Below are 23,967 nucleotides of genomic sequence, written 5' to 3'. Positions count from 1 at the left end.
TCGCAGCATCCCTGTGATGGGTTGGGCTCCAGAATGGCTCAGATCAAGGGAAGTGACAGGGAGGTGGGATCCATCATCCCCTGCTCCCCTTCTGTTGCAGCTTCTCTCTTCCTTGGTGCATCTCAGCATTGCCAATGCGGACGTGGCCTTGCAGAGCTGTCCTGAGCCATCTTCTGCATTGCAACCCAGGGTCAGGCACAAGCTGCTGCCAGCCCTGGCTGTGTCCACAGTGTCCTCGCGATGCTGGGTGGCCATGTGGCAGAGCAGGGGCCATTTCAGATTCTGGGAGCAAACAGGTCCCCACTCAGCAGGAAGCAACAATGTCAGCAGCATTAAAAAAAAAAAATAATCAGGACTTTTCCCAGTGAAATCACTGCAAATCTGGGCTGTCCTGATTTCATAGGCGTATTTAGCAACCAGCTGTGGCTGCTCCTGCTTGGGGCTCAGGGTAAATGGCTTTCAGCCGGCTGGTGGGACAAGTCCAGGAGGCCCACGGTAGCTCTGGGAAACGCAGCTAAGCAATGGGAGAGCTCGCCGTCTCCTCTCCCGCCACCTTGCCCTGCTCCAGCACCTGCCGGGGCCTCTCTGTGCACAGGCACTGGAGTGACACATGCCGGTGCCCGAGGCCCGGGCGGGCAGGATGACGCTCAGCACATAGCTGCTTTGTCTCTGGTTTCATTCAGGAAATACAAGGGGATTAATCGGCTGTTGCTCGAAGCACGGTCACGCTGCAAAGACAGCTCCAGCTTTTCCTTCAGGCCAGCAGCGGTTTCTGGCTGTATGTACAGCCCAGTGCCGGTGGGGATGAGGATGATTTGCTGGGGAAGGGTCAGGGAGGGATGGGAGCAGGAGAAGCAGCTCCCACTGAGCCACAGTCTCCCCCCACATCAACTGCCTGTGCCCGAGATGAAAGCTGCAGTGCCTGTTGCCAGTCTCGCTGCAGGCAGAAAGACGGCCAGGCTGTAAATGAAAAGAGCAGGGATCAGCTGGCAGGAGCAAAAAAGGGGACGTTTGTGGACTGGTATGCTAAGGGGCATGTCGGGGAGCATCCCTTGGGATGCTGGTGCAGAAGTCTCCCTGCAGCCTCTCCTCCCTGCACAGTGGAGGCACAGACCTGTGCATCCCAACACGATCCGCATCCAGGGCAAAATTTGTCACCGTGCCCCCTCTGCACATGCCATGTCATGAAATTGCATCAAGGATGCTAATTGTCGCATCGCTGATCCCACTCCGGAGTAACGTGATAATGCACCGTTGCAGTCCCAGGAAAAGAGTAATGCATAAAAGCTGGATCAGCTTTCGCAGGGCTCAGGGTGGGGCAGGGGCATCCCAGTAGCAGCCCAGTTCCCTGTGCTGGGAATCTCTGTGATTCAGCAGTCGTTCAAAGGGGGTCCCTTTGCCAATGAAACTTTTGGTTTTAATTTCCACCTGCCAACACGCACCTCTGTGTCTCTCCAGAAGCAATCAGTCGCCAGTACTCCCAGCCTGGCTTCGCAAGCCACACTGGGCAGCAGCTGGGGAGCTTGTTCCCAACTGGAACTGGACCTAGTGGGATGAAATGCCTTGGGAATACACCAAAAAAGAGAGGTGCTCCCCACCCCACACCAAGGCTCAGCACTGGCTTACAAGCAAAGTGACAGGGTGCTGTTTCCCACAGGTCTTTACAGGGATCTTCACGGCAGAGATGGTCCTGAAGCTCATTGCTCTGGACCCCTACGAGTATTTCCAGCAGGGCTGGAACATCTTCGACAGCATCATCGTCACCCTGAGCCTGGTGGAGCTGGGCCTGGCCAACGTGCAAGGGCTCTCCGTTCTCCGCTCCTTCCGCTTGGTATGTGCCGCGGGGACGAGGTGTGCCTGGGGGTTTTGGATACAATTGCCACCCGGGTGGAGAATGGCTTGTTCAACCTCCTTCATGGCAGTCACCAACTTGTCCCCTGTTAAAGATAACACTGACAGTCGAGCTAAATATTTAGGAAAGTCGGAGTCTGTGCTCTTTGCAAAGCAGCTGGGTGTTTAATCCCTCCTACCTTAATAAAACTGCCACATGAAGGTCTAATCCCAGCTTCGCAGCCTTGCTGACGCCTTGTGGCAATGAAAGCCCCAGGCAAATCAACGCCTTGTCTCCTTGCTCCTCGTAGCTGAGGGTTTTCAAGCTCGCCAAGTCCTGGCCCACCCTCAACATGCTCATCAAGATCATCGGCAACTCAGTGGGCGCCCTGGGGAACCTCACACTGGTGCTGGCCATCATCGTCTTCATCTTCGCCGTGGTGGGGATGCAGCTCTTTGGGAAGAGCTACATAGAGTGTGTGTGCAAGATCTCCCTCGACTGCACGCTGCCCCGCTGGCACATGAATGACTTCTTCCACTCCTTCCTCATCGTCTTCCGCATCCTCTGCGGGGAGTGGATTGAGACCATGTGGGACTGCATGGAGGTGGCTGGCCAGACCATGTGCCTCATCGTCTTCATGATGGTCATGGTCATCGGGAACCTTGTGGTGAGTCTTGGAGCTGGGGTAGACCCTCAATGAAAGGTGGGGGGCAAGGATGGAGGGTATCCTGTGGTGGGGAGGGGACGCCTCTGCCCCTCACTCTGTGGCCAATGCTGTCCAGCTCAGGTCATCTACAGGGCTATGCCTGTAGGCATGGTCTTGTTGGAGCTGCACAGGAGCACAGGCAAAGGGCTTGACCTCCCTCCTGTAGACCCGCTGGGGATGTGCTGTGTGCTCAGCTCTGCGTAAAGCAGGGTAAGAAGCAATTTCTGAGGGACCTTCAGCTGAAACGAGATCAGGAGCAGAAGGGGAAACCGAGGCATGGAAAACTTAACAACAGGCTTTAGGCAGATGCAGGAGCAACTCTGGGACAAAAGAGAGCTCGTCTTCAAGCTGCCCTTTCTTCTCCACATGGCTTTTCAGGCTTTCCCCCTCCCCCCGTTTCCCACTCTCTTGCGATGAGGGATGGAGGCAGTGTTATATTCAGCTCACCCCAGGGCTGGCCCTTTGCTCCCGGGTGCTTTTGGGAGCAGACACCCCCCCCACGGAAGGCTTTTGCAGATCCCCAGCATCCCCAATCCTCACCGCGGTCCAGGTGGCATCCTGGCAATGCACAGCCCCTCTGCAGCACGGGGGCTCCTTCCCCCAGCTCCTGGTGAACCCCTGGTCACCATCATCCTCCCTCTCTGCCCATTGCCCTCCCCGCTAAGCCAAGCTGCTTGCTGCCTGCACTGCAGGTTTGCAAGTTCCAGGCGAGCTTGAAATCCTTTCTAAACTTGGTAACCCTCTCGCTGGCGGCTTTGAAGCTTGTTTTGCAGGCTGTGTGGGCCCTGCTCTCCCTTCTTAAGGAGCAAGGCAGGGGAGGGAAGCGCGGCAGCTTGCCGAATCGCTCCTATTACTTGCCGGGGTTGTGTAAGCCCTTTGGAATTTGCTTTGAAAAACTATCTGCCCAGGGAGCTGCTGAGGCCTCCCTCCCCACGGCGGGTGGCTGCTCCAGCCCCGGGCTGGCACAGCCCTTCAGAGGGGTGAAAGCAGCCTCGGGGAGAAACCCAGACCACCCCATGGCTCGGGTCAGGGGTAGAGCAGCTTGGAGTGTCCCACTTCGAGGGCAGAAAGTTGAGATTTGGGTGCTGCTTGGCTTCCCTGACTCCTGGCCAGGTATTTGGGGCTTTGAACTGGCCGCCGTAGCAGCACGGAGAGCCGTGCTGGCTGCAGACCTCACCCTGGGGTGTCCTGGGGTCTGTGCTGGGTGGTGCTGGGCAGACACGCATGCATAGCCTCGTGGTGGGGAGCAGCCTGATGTCCCCCCGGGCTGCCCATCACCCAGCAGTCAGCAACAGTTTGTAATGCTACCTTTCAAGGGGGGAACTTGTTCATTTGAATTGCAATGCTGAACCAGGCTGAAAATCACCCATAAGCAGCAGGAGCATCTCCAGGACAGTCTGCAGAGAGTGCAGGAGCTTCAAGACTGGGAATCGCAGCTGGGGCTCCCTGGAGACCCTCCCCAAAAGGGGCTCTGGAAACCTTTCCTCTTCTGGAGCCAGTTTTTGGAGTAGGACAGCCCATCCGCCCCTCCAGGAGACTCTCCTGGAGCAGACATGGGGGCAGCACGATTTTCAGCTGGTGGGGTCAGAGGCAGCCCTCCCAGAGGTGTAGCCCTCCCTGAGATTGCACCCCAGCCTTCAGAGCAAGCGTTGCAGCTCCTGCTGTGCTCTGTGCTGCCGCACAGGGTTCATTTAAAGCTAAGTAGAGAAACACAGCGCATGACCACCTACAGAGCCATCTCTGCCCTCTTCATCCTCTCTGCCAAGCTCTCCTGGCCATGTCTCCGGTATTTCCGAGTCCTGGAGCCTGTTCCGCGCAGCCTCCCGAGCATCCCGGCTGCAGGGAGGTGTGTGTTTCTCCCCACTTCCCCTGCAGAGGAATAAGGCGACGGCCAGTCGTCCTTTACCGTTAATGACACTTTGAGCATTTCCTTTGGGGTTATTAAGGGAAAAGGGAGGAAGTCAGTCGGGTGACAAGGTAACGGACTCCTGTCCAAAAAAGCCAGAGCCAACAGTAACTATTAGCTGTAATTGGTACTTAACGTAAGTATTAAACTGATGGGATAGTAGGGATTTATTTAAAGATGCGATTTAAGTCATATGGTATGAGCCATGTGAAAACAGCAGTGACCTTGAATAGCAGCTAATTCCCTTCTCAGATATGCTGCTGGCACAAAAAGGCACAAACATAACAGCTGTGGGCTTGGCCCATCGGCCGCTCTGCACAGCGAGAGCATGGCTGGGCGCCGCCGATGCTCCTGTACCCCGGGGAGAGCCCGTCCCGCTCCTCTTCTCATGAGCTGCTCCGGGTTTCTGGCATGCAGCGAGTCCACCCGTGCCAGGCAAGGCTGCGGTGGGGTCCAGTCACGTTTCGGACACAGTGAAGTAGGAGAGATCTGGGGGAAGCAGGAGAGCGCCTGCGCTTGGAGCTATATAGAGCATTGCCTTTGCATCCCATGAGCTGACTTGTGCTGAGATGAAATGCCACTTCCCGTGGAGCAGAGCGGTCTCTGGTAGAAAGGGATGAGGTTACGGCTGTGGCTCAGGCTCCTACGTGGCTCCAGGGTGTTGGAGACCCTCAGGAGCTCACTGGGCGTCTGAGCTACCAGAGCCAGCAAACTGGAGAGGAAGAGTTGCAGCTGAGAGGACAATGAGCAGGTTTATCCCTGGGAAGAGAAGGGTCAGAGCGGAGTCGCATCCCTGTGGGTGGTAGGGAGAAAGTAGGGAGAAGCACCATAGGCTTGGGGAGTCCCACGTGGGAACCAGCCAGGCCGAGAGCTCCAGGAGAATGAAGGGAGGGACACGCTGATGGACCCACAGGGGAGGGGGCTTTTGAAGGGCTGAAGCGATGACTGGCATCGCTTGCAAATGGATCAGCAGGACTCAAGCAGCTGGGGGTGACACTGAGGGCATCGCAGCCCAGGGAGGAGCGAGGAGAAGCTGGACCATGTCCATGTCCTCCAGGAGATGGGGTTGGCATCTCTGCAGTCCCTAGAGCTGGGCAACAGGAGGAGGGAGTCCCATGACACGCTCAATATAAGGGTCTTCTCCACAGCCGTGACTGGTCCTTGCTGCTCCAGCCTGCGGGGACAATGTTGGTGCTGGATGTCAGTGCTGGTATTTGTTTTTGTCCCCTCCAGGTGCTGAACCTGTTCTTAGCTTTGCTGCTGAGCTCCTTCAGTGCCGATAGCCTGGCGGCATCTGACGATGATGGAGAGATGAACAATTTGCAGATCGCTATTGGCAGGATCACCAGGGGGATCGACTTTGTAAAGACCTCTGTCCTCATGCTGCTCCACAGGCTGTGGAAGGGGAAGAAGGTGGCCCCGGAGGAAGAACAAGAGCCTAATAAGACGGACAACTCTGTGCTAAACCACGTGGACACTGGCCAGGAGCCCAAGTCGGAGTACCTGGACGGAGTTACTGGCAAAGAGCATTTTTTTATGGATGAACTGGACCACATGAATTTCATTAACAACCCCAACCTGACGGTGCAAGTCCCCATCGCCTCGGAGGAGTCTGACCTCTACGAGGAGACGAGCACCCAGTCCGACACCGAAGATGCCAAGGTAAGAAAGGCGGCTGGGAAGGATTTCAACACAAAAACTGGGATTGACCCATTCTTGCTGTGCTGCCCAAAGAATGGTGCTGGGTTTGGTTACTTTTAGCTTTTCCACAACGTGTGGGATGGGCCAACCTTGGGGTTTTTCAACCTGGCATTTCCCAGTGTAAGCTGGAGGTGGGGGGGTCCAAGCAGGGGTTTGGCCTGTTTTGGGTCAGGCTATGGGGTTATTGCTAATGCCAGGGGGATCCACTGCACCGCAGGGTTGGTGCAAGTGTCAAAGCGCTCAGTTTGGGGTTAAAGATGTTCCAGAGGAATTTGATGCCAGGAAATCTGCTGATGGCACTAACATTGGATCCACTGCTAATGCCTCAGAAAGCATCATCAGGGAGGGTATGAAACCAGATGGTGGAGCTTAGCACAAGTGAACATGAAGCGATGCATTTTGGATCCAAAGCTGACAAGACAGCTGATGTTGGCATTGCAGTGTCGAGGCATGGAGGGGACTCTCAGGGCTCATGGGACACCAATCGCCTTGGTGCTCTGGGAGGATGACAGGGAGATGCGAGACAAGAAACTCGCTAAGACCTGAGTGGACACAGAAAGGAGGGTGATAGTCTGGTGGGAAATTACTGCTCACAACGTGGTCGCACCGAGGTCCTGGGGAATTACAGGGCAGCGGGGATGCTGCAGTGGAGAGGAGCAACTGCATCAATCTGGAAAGGGGGTTTGTATGAATAATAGAACAGCCCTGACCCCGGGGTTTATCATCACTATTGATGGCAAACGTGTCTGCTCAGGAGCTGAGGAGCCTTTGGGAGCTCTGTCCCAGCTAGTCCTGCTCGGGGTGGTGTGCTGGGGCAGAAGGCAGTGGTGCAGTTGGGATGCAATCACAACTGCTGCTGCGTGCCTGGCTGTGATTGCACAGGCAGCCCAATGCAGGGCTGGAAAATGAACCAGGACTCCCAAAAGCCCAGAGCCATCCTCCTCCCTCCCCGTCTGCAGGCTCCTTGCAGCCCCGTGCAGTGACAGGGACCTGGCTTCGCTCGGGGCACAGTGGAAGAAGAGGGGACAATCGTGATGATTTATTTAGATTTTTTTTTTAGCTGGGAAAACAGAGTGTTTTCAGCAGTTGGGGCTGCAGCAGGAAGATGGCAGGGAAGGTGGTGGCTGGCTGTGACCCATTGCAAACGTGCTGCTTGCTGTGCTCAGAAGGGACAAACTTGCCTGGAGCACCTAGGTCAAGGGAAGGGGCAAGGGGAGTTGCTGTTGTTCCCCTTAGTGTTGCCAGCAGGAGGGCTGAGAGTTGGCATTTTTCCCCAAATTTTTCCTACTACGAGTCCAGCCCAGTAGCGCAAATCCCCAGTACGCCCAGGCCGTGCACACTGGGCGTGCAGTCACACTGCACAGAGGCGATGCTAATGCCAACCCGGCCGCTGCAGGGGACACATCCAGCCTGGCCTGTGGGGTCCCCACGGACCTCAGTTCCTCGCCACCAGGATGTGCTTCCCGGCGGTTGGGGGAAAAGCTCGGTGTGCAGCTATCGGACATGTCCCGGTGCGGCTCCGGCGTTTTAGGGCTGTGTTCAGCTGACATAAGCGGCACCTGCTCCAACACACTGCCTGGAGCTCGTATTTTGAGAGCCATCCCTGGCCGCTCAGCTTGTGCAGGGGGCAAACAGCATCTCTCAACCACTAAATACCAGTTCACTCCATCATTGCTGCTGGTTTTGGTGGCTAAATTGAGTCGAATGTTGATCAAGGTGCAAACCAGGGGGGTGCCTTAACAACCCGGCCCCTGCCCAAACAGGCAGGGTGGGCGATGGGCTGGTGGTCATCATGTGAATTGACTGCCTAGTAATTAGGAGTTGGGTGCTAACTGGTGGGAGCCCTGAGCTGGTCCTCGGGGAAGATCGCTGCTAGCTCTGTGTGTTCACATGCCCTTGATTAGCTCCAGATGGAGCCAAAGCCCGGCACACTGCAACGTGCCGGGGACACGGCCGCCAGTGAGGATTGCAAGCTGGGGGGTTTTCTCCAGATGGGCTGCTCAGAAAATGCTGATAAATGCTCTCCCCCTTCCAGAGCAGCTCCTTTCCGAGGCAAAGATATTTTTCAGGGTGAAACGATAGTGGCAGGGTGATGGCAGCAGCGCAGCTGCTCTCCTCAAGCACTTTTGCATCTTATGGTTGATTTATCTTTTGCACCGCAAAGCAGCGAGGAGGTGACAGGAACAGCAGCGTTGGTGCGCTATGGCTGTGCAAAGAGTTAGTGCTGTGGCTCAGGGCTCTTCCTGGGGGCTTTTTGCCTCAGACCCCCACGTTTGCCAGGCAGCGTGATGTCTCCTGAGATGCTCTGGGCTGTGTACATCACAGGAGTATCGCCAAGTGCTGTGAATTACGGGGGTCACAGGGTGAGTCTGGGTGCACAGCACCTGAATGCCGGTGCTCGGTGCTGGCAAGGATGGGGAAAGCCCTGGATTTGGGTGGAAACACCCAGCCAGGCTGGAGGTGCTGTACCAGGTGTGTGATGGAAATTGCCCTGCAAACCTGCTGGTCGCAGGCGTGTGGGGGCTCAGGAGCCCCCAGGTGTGGGGGTTTGGGAGACCATGCGGTGGGACCAGCACAGCTATCCCTGTCCCCCCCTCAAGAGGACTTGCCCTGGGCACCTTTCCCCTGATCTCCAGCACCGCTGGGCTGGTTCGTCCCCACCTCGTGCCTTTGCAAGACTTGTCCTGGAGGCAGATGGTTTCTGTGTGTCCTTCCCCGGGGTCACAGCTTGCCTGGCTCCGTGCCGAGGCCTCCTAACCCCCCTGCCCCTCCTGTCCCCCCCCCAGCCCCGGCGGAGGGTGGCCCCACTGCTCCTGCAGAGCCACCAGCCGACAGCTCGTGCCGCTGCTGCTGCTGTGTCCTGCTCCTCAAGGCAATGCCCTGCGCGTCCCCAGCATGCAGTAGCCAGGCTGCAAGGGTCCCCCAAAGCAACGTCTTCTCCTAGAGATGTGGCTGTGGCCCCTGAGGCTGCAGGCAATGACAATGCCTCAGGTTATCCCAGGGAGTCTTCCCTGGCTTGTTGGAGGATGGAGTAGCTACTTTATTCACTACTGAAAGCACTAGCAACTCTGGGGGAGGATTATCTCCTTCTCATGTAAGCCAACACCATCCTGCATTGGAGATGCCCATCCAAGATCTTCTGGTTCCCAGCTGCTCCCAGGTAGGACAGGCAGGTCTGGGGATCTGCTCTTTCCTCAAGTGCTGCAGAAGGTCTTCTCGGAAAGCCAAAAAAAAAAAAAAAAGGAGGAAAAAAATGCCAGGGGCTTGCCAAGGTTTTCTCTTGTTATCAGCCCCTCCGGGCCTTGCTGAGTGGTGTCTGGGAAGCCAGCCAAGCTGCGCTGTGGAGCGGGATGGAGCTGGCGAGAGATATTTGGGATGCAGGTTTTGAACTTGGGTGAACCTCAGCCTAAAAGCCCTTCGGCACAAGCCGAGCCAGCACGATTTGAGAGCAGTGCCACGGTGGCCGCCCAGGTTTCTGCAGGTCTCATTGTACCAAAGGGTGTTTGGCAGAGCATTTCTTAGAGGGGGGCATGGAGAGGAGGAGGAGGAGGTGAGAAAATCAGCCTGAGGTGATGGTACAAGTGGATGGGAGATGGACTTGCTGTGCAGGGAGGAAGGCTGGGGTCAGGGAACCTTTTGCTTGTCTGAACCCCAATGAAAAGCAAAGCTTGTGCAAGCTCAGGTACCAACGATCCTCCAAGGTCTGAGGCCCTGGACAATTCAACAGCTTCACTCTGGGCTGTGTTTTCATAGGAAAGGGACTCAGAGCAGCCTCCAAGCAAGGGGGTCCCACCAGCCGGCTCCCGCGGTACTGCCTGGTCTCTGTGGGGGCAGGAGGAGCTGGAAGATGGCCGGAGGCAGCCGCAGCCCAGGAGCATCCCTTCTGCAGGGCAGCTCAGCCTGAATCCTCCTCTCCCTTTGCAGAATCCCCTCTCCAGTGACAATGCATCGTCCCTGTGCAGCACCGTGGATTACAAGCCCCCGCTGCCAGCAGAGGAGGAGGTGGCAGAAGAGGCTGAGGAGAGCAACGAGCCCGAGGAGTGCTTCACCGAAGGTAAGGGACCGAGTAGGGCAGGGGACCCTGTGGAGAGGGGGAGGTGGGTATGGAGGGGCCATTGCCAACCAATTCTTGCAGCATAACGACCCCTGGGCTCACTTAGCTCAGCCCAAACTCCAAATCCTCCTGTACTACCAGGGAGATGGTCCCCATGGGGCTCCCCTCTTGCGTGCAAACCCTCAAACCCAGCAGGATCCTGCTCCAACCTCCACCTAGGAGGGTTTGAAAAGACGATAAAAGCACAAATAGTGTCGCGTTGGTGGAAACGCCCTGGACACGAGGTAACCCACAGCTCTTTGTCCCATCCCCAGCCTGTGTGAAGAGGTTTCCCTGCCTCTACGTGGACATCACCAGCGACAGAGGGAAGGTATGGTGGAACATCCGGAAAACCTGCTTCCGCATCGTGGAGCACGACTGGTTCGAGACCTTCATCGTCTTCATGATTCTCCTCAGCAGTGGGGCGCTGGTAGGTCCCACTTTCCACCCTGTCCCATTTGCTCTGCAGCAGCTCCCCAGCTTGGTGGGAGCCCAGGAACGTGGGCAGGGTCCAGGCAGCAGCACTGGAGGCTCTGGGCATTGCCTGGTTGTCTTTTGTGCAAAATAACACAGCTGTGGGCAAATGTTTCATTTAAAATCCCATTTGGCTCAGGTCTGCCCAATGCACATCCTTGCAAGGGGATCTAAACGTCCTCCCCTTGCCCTCCAAGAGCCCTGCATCGGTACTGTCACCCCTGTACAACCCTCCCCAGCGTCCATCCTGGGCTGTGGTCCATGGGCTCAAGGGGATGCAACCGCCTACAGCCTCCCCTCCTGCTCTTAATGTCAACCATGAACTATCTATCTGCACCATCTATTTAGCTTTATGTGGATGGTTCCTCATTTCACTGCCTCCATAACTGGCTGTCAGGAGGTGCTTTACGAATAATTCATGGTTATGATTTTGCTGTTCCGCACTTCCAGCCGCTGACTGGTGCACCCTCCCAGAACCTGAGTGTCCATTTAAATCAACCTCATTAAAAAGCTGTGTGTCAGCCTGTTGGTCCTCTCTGAGTATTCGGCCTGGATATAACTCAGCTGCACCTGTAAATACACAGAGCGAATGGGGAGACCAACTTCTCCACAAGTTTGGAGGTAAAGAGAGAGGGAAGGAGAAGAGAGGGACTGAACTGGTTTTCAGACGTACTTTACAACATGTCTGCATCACTCGCTGAAGTGCATTTTGGGGATGTCTGAGGTTGTAGCTAGTGCTGGAATCGAAAGCTGTGCTAAAACAGCTGTACAACACCTGGCCACCATGCCCGTACCTCTGATGGCTTATGTTTTACATGCCATGCGGACATAGCAGTAACCCAAACTCCTAAGAGCATTTTCAAAATTACCAAGGCATCCAAAGGTGCAGGTTGGTGTCCTGGCTTTTGACTTGTACTCAGACTGGTGGGAATTTGATGCAGCTGGACATTTGCTTTAGTGAAGCTTTGCTTTGGGACAAACACCACTCCACATAGCCAACAAGAACTTGCGATCAAGAGTTAGACCCCAGGTTGATCAGGTGCATCAGTAAATGCTACCTGTAGCTAGGCTCTCAACTTTTCAAGCTGCCCCAAGCCCTAGGAAAGCAGGCATGGATGTGGATGCACTGAGTCGTGCAGCGGGTCTAATGGAAGAATGACTGTCACGTAGCTCCATGCCTCTTCCAGGCTTTTGAGGACATCTACATTGAACAACGAAGGGTGATACGCACCATCCTGGAGTACGCCGACAAGGTCTTCTCCTACGTCTTTGTCATTGAGATGTTGCTCAAGTGGGTGGCCTACGGCTTCAAGGTGTACTTCACCAATGCGTGGTGCTGGCTGGATTTCCTCATCGTTGATGTAAGTGTTGTCTGACGAGCACCTCTACAGCCATAGTTAGCCAAGGGATTTGGGATCATTAGGGGATTGTAGCAAGCTGTTGGAAATGAACCCATATTGTATTTTAAAGGACAATGGGGAGGCTGTGGAACAAGGGCTTAGACCATTGCTTAAAATAATGGTCCTCCACATGAAGGGCCACTTCTTTCCCTGGTTGCAGAAACCCTTTCAAACCCTTTCTGTTTTATGCTCAAGCCAAGAACAAGCCCATGCTGTTCTACCAGACCCCAGTAGAGATGTGAAGGGACATAGGGTCTCCCAAATGCTCCGTGACAGAGCAGGCCGTTCCTCATATGCAGTATTGCTGCATCCCCCGTCACCTCCACCTTCATACTCAAGAGGCAGGAACATCCTCCAAGTGGCTGGTCACCAGGGACCCAAGGACTCGATGCCAGTCCCTGTGTCCCAAGACAAGATGATGACCACCAGCCTGAGGGAGTGCTGGGGAGAGAGGAAAGGGCAGGAGCTGCAGGGACGTGGTTCAGTTGTGTTTCCATCTGAGATGCTGCTAATCCCTTGGGCTGCTCCTTCCAGGTTTCCATTATCAGCCTAACAGCGAACTGGCTGGGATACTCTGAGCTGGGAGCCATCAAGTCCCTGCGGACACTGAGGGCTCTGAGACCACTGCGTGCCCTGTCCAGATTTGAAGGCATGAGGGTAGGTGCCTCCCCCGTGTGCTGCTGGCTCTGACACGGACGTGCAACTCAGCACTGTTCAGCAGTCACCTACATCGGGGACCCATCCCAGTTGGTTTTCAGGGGTCTCCAGATCAGTGGGATCGATGCTAAGGTACCTTTGGTCCAGTTTGAGACCACTTGGTGCTGCTGGGGAGGGTAGGGCTGGGGCATAGGGACATGAAGGTCCACATCATGGCTAGCCTGGTTCTCTAGCCAGGTCCTCCAAGGTCTTTTCTCCCCTTGCAGGTGGTGGTGAACGCCTTGCTGGGCGCCATCCCCTCCATCATGAACGTCCTGCTGGTCTGCCTCATCTTCTGGCTGATATTCAGCATTATGGGGGTGAACCTCTTTGCGGGGAAGTACTACCGATGCATCAACACCACCTCAGGGGAGCTCTTCGACATCAGCGTGGTGAACAACAAGAGCGACTGCATGGCCCTCCTCTACACCAACGAGGTCAGATGGGTCAACGTCAAGGTCAACTTCGACAACGTGGGCTTGGGATACCTCTCCTTGCTGCAGGTGGTACGTAATGAAAGCAGCTGCCATCCCTCCAAGACATGCATCACGGTAGCAGGGCAGCGTGATTAGCATCAGGGCTGAAGCAAGATGCTGCCCTGATGCCCAGATGGGGCCTCTTAGTTGCTTCTTAGCTCCAAAATTGGTATTTAACACAAAAAAACCCTGCTGAGCCAAGGAGGAAAGGGACAGGGTAGAAGATGGGAGGGGAAGGTAAGTGTCACCAGGGAACCGGTGCGGATGAGTGTAGGTAGCACCGAGCCTGGAGCTGCAAGAAGTCCTCTGCAGAGCACAGGACGCAGGAGCGAGGAGGGGAGGCCTCTCTTTTCCCTCCACCCATCTGAAAAGTTCGGTCTGCTGTAGTCGTAGGCTGCACGAGTTTTGCATGGGGAAGATGACGTTTGGAAAAAGAGTGCGTGTGTCCGCTGCAGGGCAGTGGGCGAACGCAGACGTGCTTCCACTGAACCCACTGCAGCTGAGCCAGGCAAGCAGAAGGGGAACTGCTCACCGCAATTTTCATAAAAATATAGGTGTGGGCTCTGTTATTGAGTGGGCTGGGGTTACTCCCATCAGATCCAGGGGAACTGGCATTTGCAGAATCAGAGCATAACCCAAATTGATTAACCGGCTTTAAATTCAGCTTCCTCTTCAGATTTGTTGTTCCATCAGATTCAGGAAACAAGATGTTCAGGCTTTTTGTTTAACAAATCAGCAGTAAAAACTTGTAAAAGATGCAGTGTGCCCCCCCCACCCCACCAGGATCGGGATCCAGCAGATAGCAGGGGCAGCAATACAGAAGTCAGGGCTACGGAGGTGGCACAGGTTGGGAGGGGGAGGGAGGCAGCTGGCCCCGGCACAGCTCTGCTGTTGGGAAAATGCACTTTGTTTTGGGGGGAAAAGAGTCAATTACTTCTTTTCCTAGCCTGGTTTGCAGCGATGTTTTGGGAAGTCCCTGGTAACCTCAGCCACAGAACAGAGCTTGTGCGTGCACACGTGTGCACGTGAAAATCTCCGTATTTCTGTATCAGGGCATTTTTCTTGTGGATTCAATTCATGGTCCCTCTCCTGCCATTCCCACGGAGAAGCTGTAACTCCAGGCTGAGCAGGCGTGCTCAGAGCTAAACCCCCAAACTGAACCCCAAACACACACCCAGCGCCCTCCTCTCCCTCCCTAGCCCCAAATACCTCCTAGCAAATCTGTTCTTCTCCGCTGTCCCTGCAGGCGACCTTCAAAGGCTGGATGGACATCATGTACGCCGCCGTGGACTCGCGCGAGGTGAGGGAACAAGCAGGGATGTCTCACAACCGGCACCAAGCATCGCTCATCCCACCGGGCCAGTTCCCCCTGGCAGGCTGGGAGCAGAGCCCTGGAGCCGAGGAGGAGCTCAGCATGGGCTGGGGATGGACCCCTCGGCCGCAGCATCCCCTCTGGCTCTGCCCATTGGTGCCAGGAGGGTCTGTCTGCATCCCAACCATGGCTTTGGCTAGGACATGGGCCAAAGAGTGGAGAAATGCCCAAAACATCCCCCCTGCTGAGGTGCACAGCCTCGGTTGTGTCCCTTCTGGTGCCTTCTGCCACCCGTGTCATTGTCACCTGCATCCCAGCTGCACCCTGGCCCCCACACCGGGCTCCCACCCCACCCAGGCTACAGCTGGGGCCAAGCCCACTCCTCTCGGCTTCAGCTTCATGGTCCAAAATCCCCGCTCTGCCTCCGCAGCTCCAACCCGGAGGGCTCGTCCTTCACCCTGCTGTGACACGATGCCCTCCGTGTGCCCCTCCAGCTGGGAGAGCTTATCCCATCCTGGATAAAGTGCCTGGCTTGCCTTGAGCAATAAATGGGTCATTAAAACAGAGCAGCCAGCATTTAACCTTTGGGTTAAATGGGTTATTAAAAAAAAAATGTTTTGAAGGGTTTCATGCAGAGGCTGTTTCTACTGTGATCCATCCCAAAAAGCGTCCCTACGCCAGCGCACGTGTGCACACACTGCCATGAGCTGATGCAGCAGAAGGGACTTCCTACCTTTCTCTAAGTGAGCAAACTTGCCCGTGCCTCGCTGGGGGGGTCAGCCCCACACACCCACGGGCCTGAACGTATTGTTTTCGTTGCCTTTTTTTAGCATCAGAAACAGCCGCTCTGCTCACCCCGGCTGCAGCTGCTGGCGCTCAGCGGAGGAGCTGCTTCCAGCTCCCTCTGAAAATGGCTTGGGCTCCTGCCTCCCCAAACACCTGGGGCAAAGCTGTGTCGGGAGAAAATCCACTCTCTTCTGCCAAGAGCTTTCCTCGAAATGGGGGAAGCTGGTTGCGACACCTTGGGATGTCTCCAGTCAAATGTAGAGCAGAATTAAGTGATGCCCCTTGATGAGGAGTGTTTTCTGAGGCTGCCAGGCTGTGCCACCCCTGTGCGTTGGCGTGGCACGAATTAAACCACTTTTCCTTTCCCCTCTTGGCTATATTGCAGCCTTTGGGAAGGTAATTATCGGGAAGAAACTCAAGTTTGCTCATTGATATTGCTGTACCTGGGCATCCTTTCCTATTCCCCAGCCATGGGATAGAGGATCAGCACATCCTTGTCCCCCAGTTGGTGTCATGTGGATGTCCCTTCCCGTGGCTGCTCCCATGGGGACCACTCAACCTGCACAGCATCTGCCAAAGGTTTTGGAGCAGCCACCCCATGGCTCTGTCTGGATAGAGTGACCCCTTGTCCAGGGGCTTGGTGACATGCTTTCTGGAGAGGGTTAGTCTCACGTATCCCATCTCTCCTGGTCAGATTGAAGAGCAGCCAATGTACGAGATCAACCTCTACATGTACATCTACTTCGTCATCTTCATCATCTTCGGCGCCTTCTTCACCCTGAACCTCTTCATCGGCGTCATCATCGACAACTTCAACCAGCAGAAGAAAAAGATAAGTATTTTCTGGGTCCTGCAGCCACTGTTGCCTCCTGGGGCGCTGGTCCAGGACGGAGGGGAGCAGCACGGTCGTAGGGCGAGGGGACCAGGGCCACCGTGCCCGGTGCTTGGATGGACCCCAGGGTCCCTCTGCAACCTGAATTGCTGGTATCCATCAGTGGCTTCCCACAGAGTGAACAAGGAGAGCTGGACAAACGGCACCCGGAGATTTGTGTCCTGGCCATAGCATTTATAGAGGATTTCATTTATGGATGCAGAGGGAGGAGGTGAGGGGGGCCGTGTTTTCTCTTGCCTGTGCCATGGCAGGCATGGCTGTACGCCTGTGCCATCACTTTTATTTTCTTTTCCCACCCTGTGACCCTTTCTCATCATTTTTCCATGCATCGACTTCTGCTTTCAAGTGAGCAGCACGGGACTAATAACCCTGGGCTGCTGGAGGGGAAAGCGGGTGGAGGATGGGTAACACCGAGCACGTTGTTTGTGCCGAGCAACCTCTGAAGCACACCAAGATGCTGCCTCGGTCCCAGCAGGATCTGGCCAGCAAGGAGGGGGTGAGCCCCAGCAGGGCAGGGCATGGGGTGCCCCACTCACTGCAGCAAGCTGGGAGGCAGCATCTCACCTCTGCAGGAGGAAACTGCAGCACTGGGGTGAGCACCCATGGGTGCTGTGAACTAGGGGAAGCAGCATAGAAAAGGGCAAGTAGGGAGGAAGCAGGTTTCACTGAGTCAGTGCAGCGAGCTTGGCTGGAGATGTTTGGTGGGAAGGAGCGTGGTCAGAGATGTTTGGTAGGAAGAGGCGAGTTCCCAGGACTAACAGCGGTGATTCCCTTTATACTTTGGAGGCAAAGACATCTTCATGACGGAAGAGCAGAAGAAATACTATAATGCCATGAAGAAGCTCGGCTCCAAGAAACCCCAGAAGCCCATCCCCAGGCCATCGGTACGTTGGGTTAATCACCCTGGAGTGCAGCAGGGAGGGACCACTTCAAGCCACCAGCTGTCCCAAAGTGAATGAAAAGGATCTAGGGAAGACCATTTGCCAGGGCAAGGAGCCAAATCCTGGCTCCCCATTGCTACTCTTCAGGCAGGACCTTGCTAAGAGCTGGGGCTTCAGAAAAGCTTCACATCAGGCAACCTCCTTTGGGTCTGCTCTTCAGCCCTGGGTCCGCTGGCAAGGGCAAGGGGGGGATCCCTTTTGCAGGGATTAGGGTTTTCTCCTAGCTCAGCTCCTAGCTCCTCTCTCGAAGGGAGTTAGACTCGGGGAAAGCTCAGCTTTCAGCACTCCTAGAAGGGACACTGGTCCAGCCAATACATACACAGTTGTGACTTGGGTTTGGTTTTGATAGCCCTGCTCAAGTGAGGCCTTTTCCACATATTTATTCTTGCCCTGATGCATTAGCTGTGGATATAATTAGAAAGCAACTGTCCCCTGTGCCCACACCTCCTGTCCATGGTGTTACCAGATGGGCTTCATCCTGCAAGGTGCTGGGTATCCTCCTCCCATAGCTTTTGGGGCCGTGAGACCTGTGTACTGGCCACAACCCTGAGGTTTCCTACACTCTTTTAAATATGGTTCTTTCTTCTCTTTCTCTTGTGTCTTTTGTTTTGTGTGTGTCTCTCCCCTGTTCCCACCTCACCTCTGGTTCTCTGTCATCGCCCACGTGGTCCTTATGGCAGAACAAGTTTCAAGGGATGGTGTTTGACTTTGTTACCAAGCAAGTGTTTGACATAACCATCATGATCCTGATTTGTCTTAACATGGTGACCATGATGGTCGAAACAGATGATCAAAGCGAACTCAAAACATCTGTCCTCTACAAGATAAACCTGGTCTTCATTGTCATCTTCACCGGAGAGTGTGTGCTCAAAATGTTCGCTTTGCGTTACTACTACTTCACTATCGGCTGGAACATCTTTGACTTTGTGGTGGTCATCCTCTCCATCTTAGGTGAGTCCTGCTGGTTCCACCAGTTCCTCAGGGGTCCCACTGGATAATGAAGAGTTGAAATGGTCTAGCTGATCCACAGCCACCAAGCTGTCACTGGCCACCCCCTTACACCCACCCTTTGAGCAGGGCCAAGCCAACAAGACCCTGAGACAAGACGGATGTGAGGCCACCCCATGCCACCAGGCTGGATGAGGGGCTGGGGATGTGTCTCACTCCTTCTTGGTGTTGGGTTCCCCTTGTTTCCATGTTGCCTAGCTGCACTGCTGAAGCAGAGCAGCCAGCATTTAACCTTTGGGTCTGTGCTCAGAGTTTATTTTTTAATATGTTCCCTTTGCCACCGGAGGAGCAGAGAGCCGTGTGCCATCGGGGGTGGCCTGATCTGTCTGTATCTGCCCAACTCTGGCAGATGGAGCGGAGCAGCTCCACCTCACCTCCCTGTGTTGGCTGCAGAGCATGGCAAACTCACCTCTTCTTCATCCCTTCACAGGTATCGTCCTCTCAGACATCATAGAGAAGTACTTCGTATCACCTACCCTTTTCAGGGTCATCAGGCTGGCAAGGATTGGCCGTGTCCTCCGGCTGATCCGAGGGGCGAAAGGCATCCGGACTCTCCTCTTTGCTCTGATGATGTCCCTGCCTGCCCTGTTCAACATTGGCCTTCTGCTTTTCCTCGTCATGTTCATCTACTCCATCTTCGGGATGTCCAACTTCGCCTATGTAAAGAAGGAGGCAGGGATCGATGACATCTTCAACTTTGAAACTTTTGGGAACAGCATCATCTGCCTCTTCCAGATCACCACGTCGGCTGGATGGGACGGCCTCCTCAGCCCGATCCTGAACAGCGGTCCCCCCGACTGTGACCCCAACCTGGAAAACCCTGGCAGTTCAGTAAAAGGGGACTGTGGCAATCCATCCATTGGCATCTTCTTCTTCTGCAGCTACATCATCATTTCCTTTCTCATCGTGGTGAATATGTACATTGCCATTATCCTGGAGAACTTCAATGTGGCCACAGAGGAGAGCAGCGAACCCCTCTGTGAAGATGATTTTGAAATGTTTTATGAAACTTGGGAGAAGTTTGACCCGGACGCCACGCAGTTTATTGCATACAGCACCTTGTCTGACTTTGTAGACACCTTACAGGAGCCACTCAAAATTCCCAAGCCAAACAAGATCAAGCTAATCACCATGGATCTACCAATGGTTGCTGGGGACAAAATCCACTGTCTGGATATCCTCTTTGCCTTGACTAAGGAAGTGCTGGGAGACTCGGGAGAGATGGATGCCTTGAAGGCCACCATGGAGGAGAAGTTCATGGCCACAAACCCCTCGAAGGTTTCCTATGAACCCATCACCACCACTTTGAAAAGGAAACACGAGGAAGTCTGTGCTACAAAAATCCAGAGGGCTTTCCGGAGGTACCTCCTGAGGCGCTCGGTGAAGCAGGCGTCCTACATGTACAGGCACAGTAAGGATGAGGATGCCCTGAGAGAGGACGCACCCGAGAAGGAAGGTCTGATCGCCACCAAAATGCACGAGATGTATGGGAACAGTGGGACGGATGTGGAGACAGCCCCTGCCTTTGGTCTTGCACCCGTTCCCAGCTCAGAGATGCGAGATGCTCGTGGCGGAGCAAAAGCACGGGATAAGGAACGTGTTGTGAAAGAGTCGCTGGTATAACAGAAAGAGGCTTCTATCTCTTGCCCAGCCTGAAAAGACTTCATTTGTATCTCCTTTTCAAGAGCTCTTCCATATACAGATCAATAGATCTTAGATATTGAGCTAATTTCAGATATTTCAAGTAGACACCTTAACTTTCGAAGCAGGATCTCCTACTGATCCTGTTTTTTACAGCTCACTGCACTTGCAAAGAGTTTAATATTCTTCTTATGAGAATTAAATGTGAAATCTATTGTTGGTGAAAGAGAAACATTTTAGTTTTGAGATGATCTCATCATGGTAATGATGTTTTTCAGACATTAACAAATGAGTATGGCTGTCCTTTTACTTAAAGTAATTATTTATTAATGTTATTTCACAATTAAGAGATTTTCTTGTATATTATTCTTCCAGAGTGCAGCCAAGTAGCCAGTGAAAGATGAGCCAAGTGAAATAACATTAAGAATAATTACAGAAAAGACAAGGTTTTGTGAACAAAAATCTCCAATGTCTTAAAGTAGCACCTTTCTTTTGAATATTTGAATAAGCTTTATGGATTATTTTTTTGTTATATACAGAGAAAGTGCAATTATGTCTTAAAGATTTGTTCGCATAGCCAAAACAAAGCATCTGCAGATATGTTCTCAGGGTTAAATATCAGGTTTTAAAGGTCTCTGAATATGCATTGAAATCATAAATCATTCAGGTCTCTACGGTACGAATGTAAACAGTATTCATAGTCATGCTTCTTCTCCGTTTTCCCATTTCATCCAGGTTTTGTGGCAGGAAAGCAATGGACAAAGGTAGGGTTTGGAAAACCTCCTCCAAGAATCCCCAGTCCCCGTAACAAAACCCTCCAGGGTTTCTTCAAGCCCCCATAGCAAGAGGAAACGTCCCGCTGGAGTGCTCTTGGTTAGCGTTAATTAACGAGATGCATCCCTGGGGATCGGAGCAGGTGTCTGAAAGGTCCTTGCAATGAGCTGCTTCAGCGGGGTCCCTTCAGTCCCATCGGGTACCGAGCACCGGGGGCCTTAACGCAATGAATGCTCCCACCGGGGTGTAAATCCCAAAACACTCAGGCAGAGCATCCTTCCCTTGGCTGGGGCTCTGGAGACGACCCGGTGGCACGTGCTGGGGTCTCTGCAGAGCCTGATGGGGCCAGGCAGGTCCTCACTAGGAAACCTCCCGGCAGAGGAGCATTTTCCCGGGGGGGAAGGGTTTTGCTGCTCTTTACACAGGTGGGCAAAAGGAAAGTAAATCAAGAAAAATGTGCAAAAGGCCCCGAGTTCATCTCTGGACCGCCTTCTGCCTTCAAAAGGGAAAAAAAACTCTTGAGATCAAAACAAACATGAACCAAAACCTCTTCCAGTTAAAACAAGGGCTGCTTCTTGAAGCCAAAGGGTCTGTCTTTTTGTATTATTATTAATTTTTTTTTTTTTCTTGGGCTGATTTTGGCGCTGAGCCGTTACGGATGCCTCACGTTCAGGCTAGCCAGGAGCGGTGCTGAGCTTGCTTGCATCCACGTGCTGTCGGCCAGGCGGCAGAGCCGGAGTCGCTCTGCTCATCCCGTAGCGTTGTGCTTTCATTTCCACGTTGCATAGGGTGATGCTCCCTGGAACAGGAGCCTGAGCTGCTTTAAATGGCATTTGCGCGGGAAGCATCCATGGCACGGCGGTTTCCAGCCCGGATTGTGGTTCACAATCAATGCTGCTTGTACGTATGTGTCGTCGGTGATGGGAAAAATGCCAAAGAGCAGGATTTGTTTGAGCTAAAGCCATTTTTCTTTGTACATTTCTTAAAATAAACAACTGTAAATGGTCTATTATTACGATACCAAATGCGTTGGTGTGTGTTAGAGAAGAAAAATGTTTTCCCTGCCCCTGGGAGGGGTAAATGCCCCCTCCCTTTGCTCCAGGGCAAATATGGGGAGCCCCTGTGCGTGGCCTTGGCTGGACCAGCCATCCTCCGCAGGACCTGGTGGTCCCATCCTGCACAAGAGACCCCCTGGGCTGCCTCCCCCTGGCACGTCCAACCCAGCCCAGACCCCAGAGCTTCTGCTCTGCTCACGAAGAAGTCCCCTGGAGCCCTTGGTTCCTCACAGCAATGAGCCCTGACTCTAGGAGCTATAGGAGATGCTGCTGCAGGTTCAACCAAGGACAGAGGTGGGCTTGGAGGAGGTGCAGACCCCCCGAGCTGTCCCATGCCAGGCTCTGTGGGGCCAAACCTGCCCCACCTGCCCCACCGGCGGGAGCAGTTCAGCATCATGGGGAGAAGGCAGCGGTGGGCGAAGGAGGTTTCTGCATCAATGTGTGGCAGGAGGAGGAGGAGCCGCCTCCGGGACCCACTGACGTCCCCGAGGGCCACGGCACGGCCTCGCCACTGTGTTTTTGCTCTCGCTGGAACAGCTCGTCCCAGGGCTGGCGTAATTCCAGTTGAGAGCATTGTGGTACCGCGCAGGCAGGGGGCTGGAGGGAGGAGGTGGCACAACCCACCCTCCCTGTCCTCCCGCGGCGGGGGAAAGGACAGCGGTGAAACCCAAGCCCTGATGAATAGGAATGGGCTGGGGAAGGGTGCAGCTGCCTGGCAGCGGCTCTGCTCTGCCCACGGGGCATGGTCTGGCCGTGTGCTGTGGGCTGGGGAGCCAGGGTGGCCCAGGGGAAGAGATGTGGGGACACGGGACCCTCCCCGTGAGACCATCAGGTCTCCCTACATCCCATGCCACTGGGTACTGCAAGCACAGGGGACTTCAAGGGGAGACCCAGCCCCTCTGGACCAGGTCTGTGCCTGTTCGAGGGTGCCAAGGAGGCTGCGGGCAGCACAGCGGGGTAATTTGGCCACCGTCACTGCAAACCCTCTTTAGCTTGTGTCCCGCTCCTGGTTTTGCCATACAGGGCCTTCCCAGGCACTTCCAGCATCCCTGCCTCGCTTATCACAGCTCCTATCTCCAACCCCAGGGCTTGACAAAAATCCCTCAGTGCCTGCCGAGCGCATGGGCAACCCCCATCGCTTTTGTCTTGCCGGGATGTCACGGCCGGGCTGTGCTTTTCCAGCAAGAGCAGAGGTGACAGCAGCAGGGACTCAGCAGCACAGCCCCAACGTACAGCACCGTGCACGGCACGACCTGCCTGCTCTACCAGGAGAAGGCACCTCTCCCATCATCTCTCGTTCCCTCCTGGGGCCAGTCTTTCTCTGGAAACCTTTATTTCTCCTCTTTCTTGCTTCATGTCCCCTCGCATACAAGGTGAGGTTCAGGCTGGCTCGCAGCAGCCACCGGATGCTCAGAACCGGCAAAAACCCACCAAACCTGCAGAAGGTAAAGGTTTGGGGAGGCCCCAGGCAGAGACACTCGGGCTCTGGGGACCGACACAACTGGCAAAAGTACCCAAAGGTGTTTTTCGCATGGAGTTACAGTTCAGTGCTTGCCCGCAGCCGGTAATGCGCAGCAGCCGGAGGGCATGGCATGGAGGGAAACCGATTTTCTGCATCAAAGGGGGACCAAGCTCACCTTGGGGTGCCACGCTGTGCTTCCCCAGGGAGTGGTTGTTTCCAAAGGACTCATGGAGAAGGGTCCCAGTCATGGCAAATGGGGGGTGGAGAAGGAGCGGGCATGGATGGCACCAAGGGAGGTGAGACCTTGTTTTGGCCATCTCTCTTCTCTTCTAGATTTCACCCTTCCCTGGAAGGGCAGCTATGGGGACTTTCTGGGATGCTGGGGTCAGGAGCTGGGGGACCGATCCCACTGTACCCCACAATGAGCAGGGAGAAGGAGAAACCCCACAAACATCACCTCTACCCACACCATTCCTGCTCTGACTTGCAACTTGGCCAGCATCAACCCCTTCCCATCACCTGCAGGCCTAAACTGGGGGGGGATCTGCCCACACTGCTGTGGAGCTGGGGTACAACCCTGGGGGTGACCCCCATCCTCTACCCCCCGGGGATGCAGCAGTGCCAGCAGTCGCATCCTGCTCCCTGGGCACATCCCCTGTGCTCAGCCCAGGTTTTGCATCACCGCGTGCTTTGCGGATGGGCTCATCTCCAGTTCTGGTGCAGATCCACACCACTCGTGGCCACCTCCATCAAATAACACCACCACGACGAGCACAACCCGGGGACACGAGGCTGGACGGTGCCCAGGGCGCA

General features: G+C 54.7%; 1 protein-coding gene across 1 annotated transcript in view; it reads left to right on the top strand.

The window, feature by feature from the left end:
- SCN4A (sodium voltage-gated channel alpha subunit 4) overlaps positions 1–19,845 on the top strand; it is a 32,913-nt gene extending 13,068 nt beyond the window's left edge. The window contains exons 13-25 of the mRNA XM_050911612.1: positions 1,658–1,831; positions 2,142–2,498; positions 5,677–6,105; positions 10,069–10,198; positions 10,513–10,667; positions 11,899–12,072; positions 12,646–12,768; positions 13,035–13,313; positions 14,530–14,583; positions 16,076–16,213; positions 17,053–17,157; positions 17,895–18,165; positions 18,653–19,845. Coding sequence (XP_050767569.1) covers positions 1,658–1,831; positions 2,142–2,498; positions 5,677–6,105; positions 10,069–10,198; positions 10,513–10,667; positions 11,899–12,072; positions 12,646–12,768; positions 13,035–13,313; positions 14,530–14,583; positions 16,076–16,213; positions 17,053–17,157; positions 17,895–18,165; positions 18,653–19,845 — 3,582 coding nt within the window. The remainder of the gene's footprint in view (positions 1–1,657; positions 1,832–2,141; positions 2,499–5,676; positions 6,106–10,068; positions 10,199–10,512; positions 10,668–11,898; positions 12,073–12,645; positions 12,769–13,034; positions 13,314–14,529; positions 14,584–16,075; positions 16,214–17,052; positions 17,158–17,894; positions 18,166–18,652) is intronic.
- Positions 19,846–23,967: the final 4,122 nt, after the last annotated feature.

Source organism: Gymnogyps californianus, chromosome 28 (assembly GCF_018139145.2).
Source record: "Gymnogyps californianus isolate 813 chromosome 28, ASM1813914v2, whole genome shotgun sequence".
Classification (NCBI taxonomy): domain Eukaryota; kingdom Metazoa; phylum Chordata; class Aves; order Accipitriformes; family Cathartidae; genus Gymnogyps; species Gymnogyps californianus.
This window is presented reverse-complemented; position numbering and strand designations above follow the sequence as displayed.